The following is an 18,976-nucleotide window of genomic DNA, read 5'->3' as shown; positions in this document are numbered from 1 at the left end:
AGAGTAGGAGTCTCCCAATACTCAGCAACAAAGAAGGAATTTCTCGGGGCGCCTGGGTGGCGCAGTCGGTTAAGCGTCCAACTTCAGCCAGGTCACGATCTCGCAGTCCGTGAGTTCAAGCCCCGCGTCAGGCTCTGGGCTGATGGCTCAGAGCCTGGAGCCTGTTTCCGATTCTGTGTCTCCCTCTCTCTGACCCTCCCCGTTCATGCTCTGTCTCTCTCTGTCCCAAAAATAAATAAACGTTGAAAAAAAAAATTTTTAAAAAAAAAAAAAAAAAAAGGAATTTCTCCATTTTATTTCTTAAGACTCTGAAAGGAGGAAAACCTTCCCCTCCATATCAGAGGAGTTAGGGTCCCAAAAGAATGAAGCAAAACCCCATTGCTCTTTTCCCCTCTCATCTCCGGCTGCTCAGCCCAAGGGAGATACAATCGTAGGAAATGCACAGTAAAATAAAGACATTTCTGGCCAAAGATGAAAAATGGGAATCCCCCCAAATCAGAAAGTACTGGGAAGACTGCCAACAAAAGAACTCAGGAAAGCAACCCTTAAAATTGTGTATGAACTCCTCAGCTAACACCTGAACTATGCATACATGGACTGGACACTAAAACAGTATAGACAGACTTTGAGAATTGAACTGTGGGATAGATCGGGGTCAGCCAAACTTATCTATAAAGAACCAAACAGTAAATATTTTACATTTTGTGGGCCAGTCTCTGTTGCAACTGCTCAACTGTGACCACCAAAGTATGAAAGCAGCCACAAAAAATACACACAAATGGGCACGGCTGTGTTCCAATAAAATCTTACTTATAAAAATAGGCAGTGAACTAGATCTGGCCCACAGGCCAGAGTTTCATAACCCAAAGGGAAGACCACCACCCAAATCCCACATAGTATGATGGTTCACACAAAGGAAAAGTCCAAATAGCACTAAAAAGGCTTTGAAGTCCTAACTGACATTGAAACAACAACCCACAGAAGGCTGGTCAAAACCTGAAGCCTAAACACAATTCAGCTAACTGTTTGCTAAAATAAAACTATTAACATTCTCCATGTAATTTAAACAAGACACAGAGTGTCAATTACAATTTAAATTTACATGGTATACCAAAACCCAGGAAAACCTCAGTTTGCTTGGGAAAGAAAATCAAAATACAGAAACAACAAGATAACACTGGTATGGGAAATATTTCGTAAAGACTTAAAAACAACTATTATAGGGGCGCCTGGGTGGCACAGTCGGTTAAGCGTCCGACTTCAGCCAGGTCACGATCTCGCGGTCCGTGAGTTCGAGCCCCGCGTCAGGCTCTGGGCTGATGGCTCAGAGCCTGGAGCCTGCTTCCGATTCTGTGTCTCCCTCTCTCTCTGCCCCTCCCCCGTTCATGCTCTGTCTCTCTCTGTCCCCAAAAAAATAAACGTTGAAAAAAAAATAATTAAAAAAAAATAAATAAAAACAACCATTATAAAAATGCTCCAAGTAAAGGTAAACACTTTTTTTTAACATTTATTCATTTTTGAGAGAGAGAGAGACAGAGCGTCAGGGGGGGAGGGGCAGAGAAAGAGGGAGACACAGAATCTGAAGCAGGCTCCAGGCTCCAGGCTCTGAGCTGGCAGCACAGGGCCCAACGAGGGGCTCAAACTCATGGACTGCAAGATCATGACCTGAGCTGAAGTCAGACACCCAGGCGCCCGTAAAGGTAAACAGTCTTGAAGGAAGAGAAAGATATAAAGTAGAATATAAAGAACCAAATGGAGGGGCGCCTGGGTGGCTCAGTTGGTTAAGCGTCCAACATCCCAACATCTGCTCAGATTTCGGCTCAGGTCACGATCTCGTAGTCTGTGAGTTAGAGCCCCGCGTTGGGCTCTGTGCTGACTCAGAGCCTGGAGCCTGCTTTGGATTCTGTGTCTCCCTCTCTCGCTCTCTCTCTGCCCTTCTCCCAATCGCACTCTGTCTCTGTCTCTCTCAAAACTAAACATTAAAAAAAATTTAATACAAAAAGAACTAAATGGAAATTTTAGAACTGAAAAATAAACCAAACAAAAAAAAAAAATTCCCACCTTATCCACCTCATCAAATAAATCAATAAGAGGAAGTAAACATGAAAACAGAAAAACAAATAATCTAGTGATTGAATAAAAACCCTTTACTCTAAATTTTTGTATGCCAAAGGACAAAGCAAGAAAATGAAAGAACAGGAAGGGGCATCTGGCTGGCTCAGTTGGTGGACCATGCAACTCTTGAACTCCCGGTTGTGAGTTTGAGCCCCCATTTGGTGTAGAGATCACTTAAAAATAAAATCTTTAGGGGCACCTGGGGGGGCTCAGTTAAGCACTGGACTCTTGTTCAGCTCAGGTCATGATAACACAGTTTTGCTCGTGGGACTGAGCACAGAGCATGCTCAGGATTCTCTCTCTCCCTCTCTCTCTCTCTGCCCCTCCCCAGCTTGCACATACACGCATTCTCTCTCAAAACAATAAATAAATTTTTTTTTTTAAACTTTAAGAAACAGAATGGGGCGGGGGGTATGTGCCTGGGTGGCTGAGTCAATTAAGCATCCAAATCTTGATTTCGGCTCAGGCTGTGATCTCATGGTTCAAGAGATCAAGCCCCACGTCAGGCTCTGTGTTGACAGTGCTGAGCCTGCTAGGGATTCTCTCTCTCTCTCTCTCTCTCTCTCTCTCTCTCTCAAATACACAAGGAAGAAGAAGGAGGAGGAAGAGGGAGGGAGGAAGAGGAGGAAGGAGAAGAAGAAGAACCACAACAACAACAACAGAACCTATAAGGAAGACTTTCCAACTGATTTTTATAAGGCCAGCATTATCCTGATACCAAAACCCAGAGACAGATGATACAAGACAACTAAAGATTAATGTCTCTCATGAACATAACTGTAAATGTCCTCAACGAAATAATAGCAAATCCAGCTATATATAAAAAGCATAGGGTGCCTGGGTGGCTCAGTTGGTTAAGCAAGCAACTCTTGATTTCAGCTCAGATCATGATCTCAGTTTGTGAGATTGAGCCCCACATTGGACTCCACACTTCAGCAATTGAGCCTGCTTGGGATTTTCTCTCTCTCTCTCTCTCTGCCCCTCCTCCACATGCATGTGTGCATGCTCACCCTCTCTCTCAAAATAAATTAATAAACTTTAAAATATTTTTCATGTATATTTATTTATTTTGAGAGAGAGCAAGCTGGGAAGGGAAAAAGAGAGAGAGAAAGAGAATCCTAAGCAGGCTCCATGCCATCAGCACAGAGCCCCACAGTGGGGCAGGATCTCACAAACCATGAGATCATGACCTGAGCTTAAATCAAGAGTGGATGCTTAAGTGACTGAGCCACCCAGGCGCCTCAGTAAATAAACTTAAAAAAAAAAAAATACACACACACACACACACACACACACACACACACACACACCCCACAGGGGCACCTGGGTGGCTCAGGAAGTGGGACATCTGATTCTTGATTTCAAGGTCATGAGCTCAAGCCTCACATTGAGGGTGGAGCCTGCTTAAAAAGTTTTTTTTTATTTTTTTTAACGTTTTGTTTATTTTTGAGAGAGACAGAGCACAAGCAGGGAGGGGCACAGAGAAAGAGGACGGAGGATCCAAAGCGGGCTCCGTGCCACCTGCAGCAAGCCTGATGTGGGGCTCAAACCCACAAACCATGACCACGACCCAGCCCAAGACGGATGCTCAACCAACAGAGCCATCCCCAGGCGGCTCCCCCTAAAAAAGTTTAAAAAGCATAATACACCACAACCAAGTGAGATTTTTTTCCCCATAGGAATGCAAAGTCAATTCAATATTTGAAAATCAATGTCATCCACCATATTAACAGTCTAAAACTTAAAAGCAAATGACCCTAGGAATTCACTCAGAAAAAGCATCGAACTAAATTCAACATACATTCGTGACAAAAACTCTCAGTAAACTATAAATAAAAGGGAGCTTGGTCAACCTGACAAGTACTTATAAAAAACCTACAGCTAACACACTTAACGATGAAAGACTAAATACTTTCTCCTGTAATCAGAAAAAAAGTATCTGCAAATCACATATCCAGCAAAGGGCTTACACCCAGGATGGATAGAGAATTCTCAACTCTCAACAGCAGAACAACAAACAACCCAGTTACACAGTGGGCAAAAGACCTGAACAGACACTTCACCAAAGAGGACATACGCTTGGAAAGGAAGCACGTAAAAAGATGCTCAACACGGTGACATGGCACACAACAGGCGGTGAGGACACCATGACCTTACTCCTTCCTCTTTTTTGACTCCATCATCTCAGTAGCAGCTGCAGTGGCCACAGTTCAGTCACTGACATGCAGCTCTGTCGGTGCCCAGGAGCTACACACCCTCCAGGTGACCAGTCAGGAGACAGCAGACCTGGATCAAGACTCATGTAGCCTCGCTGGAGGGCATCGCTCCAGAAGATCAAGTAGTGCTCCTGGCAGGCATACCCTTAGAGAATGAAGCTACCCTAGGTCAGTGCAGTAAAGGCTCTGACCACCCTGGAAGTAGCCCGCCCCATGCTTGAAGGTAAAGTCCACGGTTCCCCGGCCTGTGCTGGAAAAATAAGAGAGCAGACTCCCAAGGTGGACAAACAGGAGAAAAAGAAGACCACGACAGGCCAAGCCAAGCAGCAGATGCAATATAACCAGTGCTTTGTCAATGCTGTGCCCACCTTTGGCAAGAAAAAGGCTCCAGTGCCAACTCTGAAGTCCATTGTAATACTGGCTTTCCCCAATAAAGACACTTAATTCAGGGGCACTTGAGTGGCTCAGTTGTTTACACGACTGGTGAGTTCGAGCCCCACATCCAGCTCTCTGCTGTCAGCGCAAAGTCCCCTTCAGATCCTCTGTCCCCCCTCTCTGCCCCTCCCCTGCTTCTGCACGAACATACTCTCTTGCTCTCAAAAATGAATGAGCATTTAAAAAAAAAAAGATGCTCAACAACATAAGTCATTAGGAAAATCAAAATCACAATGATCTACCACTGCACACATATTAGAATGGCTAAAATAAAAAGTGCTGACAGTACTAAATGTAAGCAAGGATGAAGAGCAACTCTGTTTCAAATACATTGCTGGTGGGAATACAAAAGGATACAGCCACTCTGAAAAAGTTTCCCAGTTTCTTGTAAAGGTAAACACACACTTATTCATTACACAGCAATCCCACTTCTGGGTATTTGCCCTGGGGAAATGAAAACTTAACATTCTGCCCACAAATTTTTACTGCAGCTCCATTCTTATTTGCCAAAAAAATAAAAACAACCTACACATCCCTCAACAGTGAATGGATAAACCATTATACATTAGTACAATGAAATACCACTCAGCAATAAAAAGGAATTAACTATTAATACACAAAACAACACAGATGAATCTCAAAGGCATTAAAGTGAATTTAAGAAACCAGTCTCAAAAGGTTATACACCATATGACACCATTTATATGACATTCTCAGAAAGACAAAACTAGTGATGAAGAACATGTCAGTGGTTGCCAAGGGTCAGGGACAAGTAGAGGGTAACTATGTAAGATATTCAGGCTTGTACCTGACTACAGTGGTGGTAGTTATATGTGTTAAATTCACACAATTGTGTAACAAAAAGGTCAATTTTTACTGCATGGTAATTTTTTAAACAATAACTTCTAAATCAAAATACTGAGATGAGCTAACAAGTGTATGTGTAAGTAGAAAATAAAAAGACAGTCACTACAGCATTAAAGTGGTCATTTTAGGTTTCTAATTTTCATAATACTATTGAGCATTTAAGACATAACCACTTCATGGAATACCCTTCAGCCATAAAAAAAAAAGGGTTATTATTAGCAAACCCAGAAAATGACAAATGAAAGTATTTTTGAACATGAAAAAGCAGATTAGAGGGGCGCCTGGGTGGCTCAGTCAGTTAAGCATCCGACTTCAGCTCAGGTCCATGAGTTCGAGCCCCGTGACAGGCTCTGTGCTGAGAGCTCAGAACCTGGAGCCTGCTTCGGATTCTCTGTCCCCCCCACCTCTCGCTGCACTCCCCCCACTCCGTTCATGCTCTCTCAAAATAAATAAATGTGAAGAAAAAAGAAAAAGCAGATTAGAAACTGAGAGACTACTTACAACCAAAAAGAAAAAAATGTATCAAAGACTAGAAGGAAACATCCCAAAATGTTTATATTGTGTCAGACAGAATAAGTGATCTTTCTTTTTTTCTAATAATTCATGAAACTTTTGCAAAATCAAAGAAACCTATGTTACATATTACTATAACTAAAATATATCTATTTTAAATTTCAACATGGATGGACCTAGACAATATTATGCTAAGTGAGATAAGTCAGATAGACAAAGACAATTACCATATGATTTCCCTGATATGTAGAACCTAAAAAACAAAACAAATGAACCAACAAAACAGAAACAAACCCATAGATACAGACAACAAACTGATGGTTGCCAGAGGAGAGGGAACTGGGTGATGGACCAAATAGGTGAAGGGGATTAAGAGGTACAATCTTCCAGTGGTAAAGAAGACACAGGTACATAATGTACATTATAGGGGATATAGTCAATGATATTATAGAAACTTTGTATGGTGACAAATTATATATATTTCATAATGTATGTAAACACTGAATCACTGTGTTGTATAACTGAAAGTCATACAATATTATATGTCAATTACTCTTCAATAATAAATTAAGCCCAATAAAGTGAAAAGTAAGACAGTAATCCTAACTCAGAACCAAGATTCACAAATAATAAATCGAAGTAAATTTATAAAATGTCAACCCTCATCTAGACCATTAATGAGAAAAAAGACAAAAATGTTGACCAAATACAGATTGAGAAAATATCTAAAAAATGATACAAAGTAGACTAAAGCCATTTAAAAATTATAGCGTTTTAAGGCACAATTTAAATCACAAACATGCTCACACAACTTTTAAGATTAAAAGCATAAAACATAAATACCTTCACAGACAACTTTTATAACCCCTTGAATTAATATACAAATTCCTGGTGGGAGGTCTACAGAAAGTTAGTTTAACAATCATTTCCATTAAATCTCTACCGTTTGCTACCTTTTGTCAGCTAGAAAACAAACTTGGGAAATACATATGAAGCAAATCCAGGACTAAATGAAAAAAAATAGGCAAGTTGTCCTTCTATCCCCTCCAACATCTGCCCTCAAAGTGTGACTTTTGTATCACAAACTTGTAATAGGTTTTCCCTTGGCAAAAATGTCTCTAATTTTTTTTGACTTTTTTAACATTTGAGAGTCAGAGGGAGACAGAGCATGAGTGGCGGAGGAACAGAGAGAGAGGGAGACACAGAATCCAAAGCAGGCTCCAGGCTCTAAGCTGACAGCACAGAACCTGACGGGGGACTCAAAGCAATGAACCGTGAGATTATGACCTGAGCTGAAGTCGGATGCCTAACTGACTGAGCCACCCAGGTGTCCCAAAAATGTGTCTAATTTTTAATGAGAAATAACATTAAATGTGTTTTCACAAGAAGCAACATGCAACCCAGAGCTACTGTGATGTTTGACTCCTAGGAGCAGTAGTCACATTTAATACAGTATGACTGGCTCCTTCTGGAGTTGTGCAACACATGGCCCTGATTGATTCTCCCACTGGCACAAACCTGAAGACCAGTGGTGCAGAAGACAATGGTATGGAAAGAACAGTCATACAGGAACTCAGAGAGAGAAGAAAAATCAACATGAGCTAGTATAACTGGGGAAAGAGTTTTGCTTTCTTTTTCCATTTCAAGAATGGTAAGGTTTTGTTGTGTTAAACAGCATTCAATAACCTCCTGTATGTGTGAAAACTTCAGAAGACCAGCAGGTCTAAAGGCTTCTGCTGGAGAGCTGTAAGTGGGATCGGTGTAGGTGGAATAGATATAAAATGAGAAAAATTTGAATGATATGGAAAAAAAATTATACCCCCTCCCACCCTTTTAATTCAAGAGAGCCGTACTGTAACCCTCATAACCTCTTTACAATAAATCCCTCAAATGACCAAAACTGCTCAAACACAGGTGTGATGCCATCTCCTGCATAAAAACTCCATACGGTTCCTAAAATCAAAATAGTTGTCAGCCCAACTTCTAAACTATCCACATTTTGGCCCCAACCTACCTCTTCTGGCCCGATCTTTCACCATTCAGTACTCAAAGGTGAATTAGCCATGCATCAAACATCCCCTGCATTTTTCAGTGTTCCATCTTTTCAGCTCTTCCGTCTGCTTAAAATGCCCTTACCCATATTCACCTATGTGAATTCACCTAACGTTTTATCAATCATCCCTCAATACCCAGGCCAAATATTCTGAGACCAACCCTGCCATGTTCCCTCTCCACCAAATTTTAGTACTAGTCTTGTTTGCTATTAAACAGCCTCTACAATACAAATTTATTTTGTGATTATGTTTAATTATGAAACTTAGGTTAAAACAACATAATTTTATCTCAGCTTCTACGCTGTCAGGAATCTGAGCATGGATTAACGGAGCCTTCCGCTCAGGGTCTCATTAGGCTGAAATCAAAGTGTCAGCTGGGACTGACACTGAACTCATTTGAGGCTTGGGATTCTTTTCCAAGCCTACTACCAAGCTTATTTGTTGGCAGGTTTCAAGTCCCTTTCAGTTCCCTTGCTGACTTTTGGCCAGGAGTCACTCAGCTCCTAGAGGCTCTCTCTCTGCCACTCTTTGCCTCATGGCCCTCTCTATAGGCAGTTCCTAACGTCTAAGTCAAGAGTGGAATTTTGTGCAGAATCTCCTGGAGCAGGAAAAGTATTTTCAGTGAGTTCTTAAAGCTGTTCACAGCTAGTTGAAGTCTCTGTGTGATTCCACATTCACCTTGGGAAACAACTGGCAAATGGGGTCCCTGAGGTTAAAGGGCTTTTCATTAGAATAGTCTCAAATCTCTGTGCTTATTTGCTAAGAAAGAACATGTTCACAATAGTTTTCTCATTCAAAAACATAAAGCAAAATGGGGTGGTTCGGTCGGTTAAACGTCAGTCTTGATCTCTGCTCAGATCATGATCTCAGAGCTTGTGAGTTCAAGCCTCGTATTGGGATCCAAGCTGAGTTCACAGAGCCTGCTTGGGATTCTCTCTCTTCCTCTCTCTCTCTGCCCTTCCCCTGCTCTCTCTCTCTCTCAAAATAAACATTAATAAAAAATTAAAAAAATAAATTGCACTCAAGAGAACAGTGTCTTCATTTTTATCTCCAATTTAAAAAAAGGTAAAGAAAAAAAAAGATTCAGCACTCATGTGCAAAAAAGTGAGTTAAGCTCTGCAGACAGAAACATTTAAAAGTCTCTGCCCTTCAAGGCATCTGGGTGGCTCAGTAGTGGCTTACTCTTGATTTCGACTCAGGTCATGATCTCATGGTTTGTGGATTCAAGCCCCACATCAAGCTCTGTACTGACAGTGCAGAGCCTGCTTGGGATTCTCTCTCTCCCTCTGCCTCTCTTTCTCTCTCTCTCAAAATAAAAAAACTTAAAAAAAAAAAAAAACTTTAAAAACAAAAGTTTCTGCCTTCAAGGGACACAATCTTACTGATATATAAAACTGAATTTCCCCTTATTTGTCCACAATGAAACATATATTTAGGAAAAATATGTCTTTGAAGCTGAACATTTTTTTTTAAAGTTTTTATATCCTTTTGAAGGAGATAGAGACAGAGTGTGAGCAGGGAAGGGGCAGAGACAGAGAGGGAGACACAGAATCCGAAGCAGGCTCCAGACTGAACAGTCAGCACAGAGCCCGATGCAGGGGTCAATCTCATGAGTCATGAGATCATGACCTGAGCCGACATTAGGCGCTTAATCAACTGAGCCACCCAGGTGCCCCAAAGCTGAACATTTTTTAAAATTTATACTCTATTTACAATCTTTAATAATCTTCTTTAACAGGACTCAAAACCTAGAAAGGCATAAAAGGTAGAGATTGATAAAACTGTTTACATTAAAATAAAAAATGTCCAAGCAGCAAAAAAAAAAAAAAAAAAAGGATAAATCAGTCAAATCAAAAGATAAAAATGAGAAAGAGATCTGCAAAATGAATGACAAAAAACTATTTCCTTAATCTACAAAACAACCTTAGAAATTAGTACAGGGGCACCTGGCTGGCTCTTCCTCTCGGGGTCATGAGGTCGAGCCCCATGTTGGGTGTACAGATTACTTAAGTAAATAAAACTTAAAAAAAAAATTAGTATAAAAGGGACCAGGAAAAAAAAAAGGCAAAAGATCTAAACAGCCAAGTTTACTGAAAAACATACAGATAGTCAATAAGTATAGGAAGTTACTTTATACCTGCACTGTCCAATAATGGTAGCCATTAAACAAATGAGACTATTTGCTGAGGTTTGTTTTGTTTTGTTTTCTACATAGGCTCCACACCTAACATGAGACTCCAACTCAGGACCCTGAGATCAAGAGTCACAGGTTCTACTGACTGGGCCAACCAGGCGCCCCCACAAATAAGGTTATTTAAACTTAAAATTAAATAAAATTCAAAATTCAGTTCCTTAGTCACACTAGCCACATTGCAAGTGCTAAATGGCCACATATGACAAGTGGCTACTGTGTTGGGACAGTACAGATATAGAACATTTCCATCAAGTTCCACTGAACAAAAGAAATGCTTTTTTAATATATCAAACTGGCAAAGAATAAAGATTGATATATTCCTTGGATTAGAGAAAAGTAGGAAAAAGGCAGTAACCTTCAACATTTTCGAGAGGAATATAAATTGGCACAAACTCAAGTTTACAAACTCTTAACTATTCTATTCACACAAAAGCACATGCATCCAGACATACAATGTACATGCATATGCCCACATGTATATATTGAACTAGTTGTTACAGCAAAAAAAAAACAACAAAACAAAAAAACCCTATAAATGGCCTATACATCGGGGCGCCTGGCTGGCTCAGTCGATGGGGCATGCGACTCTTGATCTCAGGATCATGAATTTAAGTCCTACATTGGGTATGGAACCTACTTAAAAAACAAAATAAAATAAATAAATGGCCTATAAGTCAAAAAATAAATAACTGATTTTTTTTTTTTTTTTTAATGATGGTACATTTAAAAACAATGGAATATCAAGGTGCCTGGGTGGCTCAGTTAAGGGGCTGACTTCAGCTCAGGTCATGATCTCACGGTTCATAATTTGAGCCTCACATCAGGCTCTGTGCTGTCAGTATGGAGCCCACTTCAGATACTCCGTTCCCTCCTCTCTGCCCTCCCCTGCTCTCTCTCTTTCAAAAATAAATAAATACTAAAAAATAAAAATAAAAAAATGTTTAATAAATAAAAACAGTGAAATATTAAAACATTTAAGGGAATGAGGCAGATACATAAGACATTAAAAGGTATCCATGATATTCACAACTAAACAAGTTGCAAAACTGTATATAAAATATAAATAGGTATACATATATATGTATTATCTCTACATACAGAGTTAGAAGTCCAGAAAGCTATATTTGAACTATCAACTGTAGTTAATTTCAGTATGGTAACTAAATATCGTCAATATTTCAGGATGCAGACTTTCATTTAATCTTGTTTTTATTAGAATGACTCATCCAAGATTAACTCTTTACACTTTTCTGTTCCTCTTTTTTTTTTTTTAAGAATGAGCCTAGGGGCACCTAGGCAGTAGCTCAGTCAGTAAGCATCAGACTTCGGCTTAGGTCATGATCTCATGGTTCATGAGCCCCGAGCCCCACATCAGGCTGTCTGCTGTCAGCAGAGCCTGCTTCAGATCCTCTGTCCCCCTCTCTCTCTGCTCCTCCCTTCCACTCTCTCTCAAAAATAAACATTTAAAAAAAATAAATGAGCCTATATAACTTTAATAGAAACTCAAAGTAACTCAAACCAGTGTTTTTAAGTCATATATAAATTCTAAAATTTAGTGTATTCAATAACCTTGTAAAACAACATTAAAGGGGCACCTGGGTGGCTCAGTCGGTTGAGCGGCCGACTTCAGCTCAGGTCAAGATCTCGCGGTCCGTGAGTTCGAGCCCCGCGTCAGGCTGTGGGCTGACAGCTCAGAGCCTGGAGCCTGCTTCGGATTCTGTGTCTCCCTCTCTCTCTGCCCCTCCCCCATTCATACTCTGTCTCGCTGTGTCTCAAAAATAAAAATAAAACGTTAAATAAATAAATAAATAAATAAATAAAACATTAAAAACATGACAAATCAAACTGTACTAAAAATACTAAAGGGGTGCCTGGGTGGCTCAGTCATCAGTCAGTTAAGCGTCTGACTCTTGATCTCAGCTCAGGCTCAGGTCAGGATCTCATTGTTCATGAGTTCCAGTCCCACATCGAGCTCTCAACTGATGGCTTGGAGCCTGCTTGGGATTCTGTCTCTCCCTCTCTCTGCCCCTCCCCAACTCATGTTTTTTTCTCTCTCAAAATAAATAACCTTTAAAAAAAATTTTTTTTAATAAAAATAATAAAATTTAGTATATTCAATAACCTTTTAAAACAACATTAAAAACATGATGGATAAATCAAACTGTATTAAAAATACTAAAGGGGCGCCTGGCTGGCTCAGTGGATGGAACATGGAATTCTTGATGTCAGGGTTGTGAGTTCAAGCCCCACGGTGGTGTAGAAGTTACTGAAAAACAGAATCTTTAAAAAGAAAAATAAATAAAATAAATGAAAATAAAATTACTAAATTGCACACTACTATAAACTATGAGGTTGGTCTCTATGCAATATAGAAAGAAAGACTACAGTATTAGAGAGGCATTCAGAGGTCTTTGGTAAAAAGGACAAAGATAGCAGGTATTGAACCCTACTGATGAGTTCCCTGCAGTTGTATCTTCCACATACTGGCCTCCTTCCAAACAGCTTTTATAGTAAAAACATAAATGCCCTTTCACCGACAGCAAAACTGCACAGCCTTTTAAGAAAAAAAGAGTCTGCAGATGAGGAAATAGCAAGGCATTCTACAAATGTGATGCTATTTTCTCAGCTCCTGTCAGAATTCTAGGAGATGCAGTAGCAGCAGCACCTTTCATAGAAATGTTTAATTTATGTGCTCAAAAGAGGTCTTTTTTTTTTTTTTTTTTTTCCAGTTGTTAGGAGGTTTGTGGGCTTTTAAGACAGGCACATAAAAACAAGACAGAAGGAAAGACAAACTGAAAATAACACAGAATTCAAGAAGCAAAACACAGGGGAACTTTAATATTATGGCAAGAAGGAACATCAGTCAAGAGTGTTACATCAAATCACCTAGCACAAAGACTTGCAGAAAGCAATTTCATACACGTATCAAATATCTTACAATTTTACGTTAATTGTAACTCAATAAAGCTGAAATAATAAATATAAATGTGCACTTGGTATTTTGAAAATTATGGATCACAGCAGTTTGTCATTTTTTAATCCATGCCCCTTACAATGCTCTCATTCTATTTTCTATATATTCCAAGATTTTGCCCAGTTTTACCTCCAACAGTCTATAAACAATACATGTAATATCTTTTTCCAAGATGCACACTCTTTCCTGGAGATTTTAATACTACTACAAATACAATACAAATACAGACTAAAAAGGACTCTGGCCTGGTCAATATATATCCAAGAGGATATAACCAGGCTTGGCTTTTAAGTCTGTACTTGTATTCATAATTTTTAAGAAAAAAACTACTCATGGTAAAGATTAAAGGTACAGAAAATTTCTAAGACTTCTATTTTTACTAAAGTACATTTTGTTAAGTTTTCCTAAACATCTTTCTAGAAAACATCTATTCATTATATACTTTTATCATATTTTAAATTATTTTCCATTTTCTATACTTCCTCCACAAAAGTTTTTAGCCTCTGAGTATTACTTCTTTTTTACAAATGTCCTAGGGACGCCTGGGTGGCTCAGTCAGTTAAGTGTCCAACTCTAGGTTTCTGCTCAGGTCATGATCTCGCGATTCATGAATTTGAGCCCCAAATCAGGCTCCACGCTAATAGTACAGAGCCTGCCTGGGATTCTCACTCTCTCCCTCTCTCTCAAAAAAATAAATAAACTTAAGAAAAGATTTTTTTTTTCAGCCAGGTCACGATCTCGCGGTCCGTGAGTTCGAGCCCCGCGTCGGGCTCTGGGCTGATGGCTCGGAGCCTGGAGCCTGTTTCCGATTCTGTGTCTCCCTCTCTCTCTGCACCTCCCCCATTCATGCTCTGTCTCTCTCTGTCCCCAAAAATAAATAAAAACGTTGGAAAAAAAAAATTTAAAAAAAAAAAAAAAAGAAAAGATTTTTTTTCTACCTTCCATCTTATTCCCTAAAGTTAAATGACTTCAGGCAAATGTCAAAAATAAAAACCTATGTACATTCAAAATAACATTAATCACTAAGGGAAATCTTCTGCCCACAAATCACATGCTAAAGACCTATACAAGACAGTCTGCTCACCTCTAACACCCATACTTCACTTCACGTACCCTGACCACTTTGCTCCCAAGATATCCAAAGGTACCTCTAGTATAGAATCTCTTAAGGTTGCCTCCCTGTCCTTTCCACCTACAATCACAACTAACTTGTCCTTTTAGGACATTTTCCCCTTTTAACGCTTCCCTGGTTGTGGTGAGTAACAAGGGAAAAGTCAAAAGAGAAAACAGGATCAACAAGATTGTAGTATTTCCAAAGCTCTGCTGTTGCAAAAACAGCTAAATTCTTCAGGGATGTCATTAAATATTTAAATGATACAATGTTCATTTTGTTGTGTGTGTGTGTGTGTTTTTTGTTTTTTTGTTTTTTTTTAAAGCATGAGCTTAACTTTGAGCACAGTTCTAAAGTCAGTGCAATGGTTCTCAAGATCTCTGGCTTACTACAAACAAATCTTTGTATTCAAGTCGAACCAAACACTAATTCCCAATCATTTCATCACCATCACTGCTACCCTTAAAATTAAAAACATCCAAGACTGTTAACAAAATACTTGAGTAACAATGGGGGGGGGGGGGCCTAAGTGGCTCAGTGGGTTAAGTGTCCAAGTCTTGATTTCGGTTCAGGTCATGATCTCATGGATTCATGGGTTCGAGCCCCACATCCAGCTCCTTTCACTGACAGTACAGAGCCTGCTTGGAGTTCTTTCTCTCTCTCTCTCCCCTTCTGCACATGCACTCTCTCTCTCAAAATAAACTTAAAAAAAATTTGTTTAAATACTCAAGTAAAGCTTTTTAATAACTAGTGTATTTATATAGGGCAAATAGAAAATCAGTAGGGAGACAGTCCAGTACAGTGAATGAGCATTCAAGTTCTACAGAATCTCAACTCCATCATCCCTCTCTCCGCTGTCCCTAGTTATTGGAACTCGTCTGTATGTTCTACATTTAATCAGCCTTTTGATATAATTTTACTATTATACAGTAATTATGAATATTATCTTGCTTTTTCAGGTTGTTCGTAACAACTTTACATCAATCCATGTAGCTCTCACCTCCATGCATACCCTCACATCAAACATGTACATATACATATAATTAATTTTATTTATTTGTTGCTATACTATTGGTCAGAAATACAACCTCATTTCAATAGTGCTCCCTAAAACAGGACAGCCCTACAATGCAGGTACCAAGAACACAATGAAAAAAGAAGCAGATAGTGCTCGTTTTCGTAAGTAATTTTATTCTTTTCTTGCTGAAACTGTTCCTAGAACATTTGACCCTAATGCCTATGAAATGTTTCTTTTTTTTGAAATAAGTTTCTTAAGACTTACTTCTCCTAGTCATTTTGATCTTACAAATATATGCAACATTTCTTAATTTAGGTCAAAGTTACTTCCGTTTGTCAAAACACTAATTTTCTGATCTCATTAATCTGAAATATTAAAGATTGACTTTTGTCTATTCCCCCTACATTTACTTCTACCTAGTCCTTCCAAATGGAAATCTTCTGAATGCAGAGGTTTAGTTTAATTCCTCACTTTACAGATGATAAAATGAACCAAAGAGCAGGGTGCTTTTTAGATTTTGCCTGCTAGTAAAAAAAAAAGTTTTAGTGTCACCACTCTCATTCTAATTTTAACTTAGATTGAGGCTTTACATTTGTCAGAATCAAATAAAAATACCAAACCACTAATATTCTGATCCCTTCAAGAACTCACTCAGTACTCTACTTATTAAACTAGCCTTTCCATCTTTTAAACATAGCTAACTACGGCATGAAATGTTTATTATAAATGAGCAAATATAACTAACTAGAATTTAAATTAAAAATTGAAAAAATAAAAATAAATAAAAATAAATGAGCAAATATATTAACCTATTATAGGAAAATCTAAACAGCAGATGCAAACTTTTCCTACTTGTCACAATCTCCCAACGATTAGACTATTTTATCCAAAGAGATCATAATGCAAAAAATACTCTTAAGATTCTAGCGACTTGAAATAAATTAATATATTAGGGTTGTGGTCTGCTTACCTATAATTACAATTTGCCATCCTTCTTTTAATAAAACGAAAAAGTCTTGAGGTATTCATCAAGTAGAAGAAAGTCTAACAGTCTTCTGTGAAGAAGCAATTTCCCCACCACCAAAAAAATTATTTCTAGAGTTTTATCTTTTAAAGGAAACTATCAGCACAGTCACAATTATGAAGATAGACTGTTAAGTGAAAACACTCAATAAATAAAATGTGCCTTTATTTATTCACTAACTTTTTCACATTTCCAACTAAAACAGAAATACAAGCTTAAGACTCATCAATCCCCTATCACATAAAATTTACAAAACAAATACACACGGTTTACAACAATGCACAAGATTGAATAAACAACAGAATCCAAATTTGGGGAAATAAAAAAGAATGGGTGGTAATGTAACAAAACATTAACATATAACTGAGGGGTGAGATATGTGATTTATTTTCTTCTTTATACGTTTCTATAATTTTCCAAATTTTCCCACAGTGAACATTTATTACTTTCGTAATCAGAAAAAAAAATTCATTTAAAAAATAAACCATACATCACATAAAGGTTCATTTAGAAGGGGTCTTCATATTATACAAGTATTATTGACATGATTCACCATTAAAGATAATGCCTCCACTTTCTCACTTTCCAACACTAAAATGCTGTTTTACGTCTCTAACTTTTCTGCTGCATCTCCCAACGTTTTATTTCTACATACATGCACGCTTTTCGTTTTTTTCATACAACGTAATAAAAGTCTCACCATTCCTAAATTGTCCATTTTTTAAAACCTACCTCTAAATTTCGCTATAACAAAATGGGGGGGGGGGAGAAGTGGGGGGGAAATGACAATTTTACCCACTAATCACAACTTCGTGAGGCCACCATCACTTTAGCTACGGAAAAGTCAAGGCCGAGTAAACTACACGTCCCACCATGCATTGCTGCCTTGTTCAGAGTAGGTCTCTACGGAAACAGAAAAAAAAAAAAAAAAATTCTACAAGTCCCACCTGTTACTTCGTTTCTAAACACCTCCTGCACTTTCAGCTTCAACAGCAAACAAAAACAAGAGCCTCGTGACCTCACGTTGGACCCGGGAGCCCAGACGAGCAGGGGACCCGGGGTCAGGCGGCATGTCTGCTATAGCGGGTAAATTCTACCAAGATCCAGCGCTCCTCTCTTCTTTCCGGGGCTGGGTGCACGCACAAGCCTTCTCCTATCTGCATCCAATGGGGGCTCTTCAGCCGCACAAGGGAGAAGAACCGGTTACTGTGCAAGCACAACAGACTTCCCCATGCCGGGGCGGGGGCTACCTCAGTGTGGAGGTGAGAGCGACGTGACCCCGAGAGGCAGCTTCAAAACACCAAGGGGACTCGTCGCAGACGCAGGGAGAAGCCACAGCCCCGCGGCGACCCTCTTCCGCTGGGCGCCTCCATTCCCACAGGGATCACAACCCCGACACTAACCGCCGCCCTCTCCGCGCGGTTTTGTGCCCCCTTCAGCCGGGTCGCTGGGCCAATGACCTCCCTTCCCCTGCGACCGGCAGGCGGCGAGGGAACAAAATTCTCCCGGGCTTCCCCTTCGCTCCCTCCCCCTTACCGTCTTGGCGGCCTCCGCCCAGGTCCTGCCCTTCTTCCTACGGCCCTTTTCCCTCATGTCGGGTCTTGAACTGACTGGGAGGCTCCCGTGTCCGGGCTCCGGCCGCCCTCCCTGCCTGCTCTGCCCTGCGATGCTTTTCCCGCGGTGCCGGGAAAAGTGGGAGAAAGGGGAAGTCAGGTCCGAGGAGCACCCAAGCAGAGGAAGCGGCGGGGGTGGTGCGCGGAGGGGGGGGGCGGGGGTCTATGGGGCGGCCGGTCCTCCTGCTGCCGTTGCCACTGCTACCGCCGCTGCCATATTGGGTCCTTACTGTACAGGCAGCCGCTGCGGTCACGTGACCGCTCCCGCGCGGCCGTCACTACTGTACGCAGCCGGACGCGCGAACGTGCGCGCGCGCCCCCGCCTCCCGCGCGGGGCTGCAGGACGAACGAGCCGACGGTCCGCTGCGTCTCGTCACTCCCCCGCCCTTCCGCTCTCTGCCTATCCTTTGGAGCATGCGCGGGAGGGAGGTCCGACGCTAAAGTGCGTCGAGCGTCCAGTGCTCACGCCTACAGCGAAAATCTGCCTGCGGAAGCGGAACTTGATCCGTCCCGGAAGGCTTATTGAACGGATTCTGACCGCGTGCCGGGCGCCTTGGTGGCTGTACAGGCTTGGAAGAGCCGTGCTTTTCCCCCAAGCGGCGACTTTCCTAGCTATCGCTTTCAATAAGCCTCTTGCTTGTGTTTTTTCATTAGTGCCTGTACAGGTTTACAAAGGTTATCTTTGTGACGATTTGCAACAATTTTTGTCTGCTCATTTAACCCGTTTGGATAGATGAGGCAAGTTGAGTTCGACCTGCCAAGCTCACTATTCTAGGCTGTGGGGAAACCAAGAATCAAGGCGCCAGCTCAAGAGCCGTTTTTCCATCGCCAAGAATTCCTTT

The 18,976-nt window shown here is 40.4% G+C and overlaps 1 protein-coding gene across 2 annotated transcripts in view; it reads right to left on the bottom strand.

The window, feature by feature from the left end:
* ASXL2 (ASXL transcriptional regulator 2) overlaps positions 1-18,437 on the bottom strand; it is a 131,392-nt gene extending 112,955 nt beyond the window's left edge. The window contains exon 1 of one of the 2 annotated variants that reach the window (XM_045447498.1): positions 18,058-18,437. In XM_045447498.1, the coding sequence (XP_045303454.1) occupies positions 18,058-18,114 (57 nt within the window). In that variant the 5' untranslated portion in view covers positions 18,115-18,437. The remainder of the gene's footprint in view (positions 1-18,057) is intronic. The other variant, XM_045447497.1, reaches the window with a different exon arrangement.
* Positions 18,438-18,976: the final 539 nt, after the last annotated feature.

Source organism: Leopardus geoffroyi, chromosome A3 (genome assembly GCF_018350155.1).
Source record: "Leopardus geoffroyi isolate Oge1 chromosome A3, O.geoffroyi_Oge1_pat1.0, whole genome shotgun sequence".
NCBI lineage: Eukaryota > Metazoa > Chordata > Mammalia > Carnivora > Felidae > Leopardus > Leopardus geoffroyi.
This window is presented reverse-complemented; position numbering and strand designations above follow the sequence as displayed.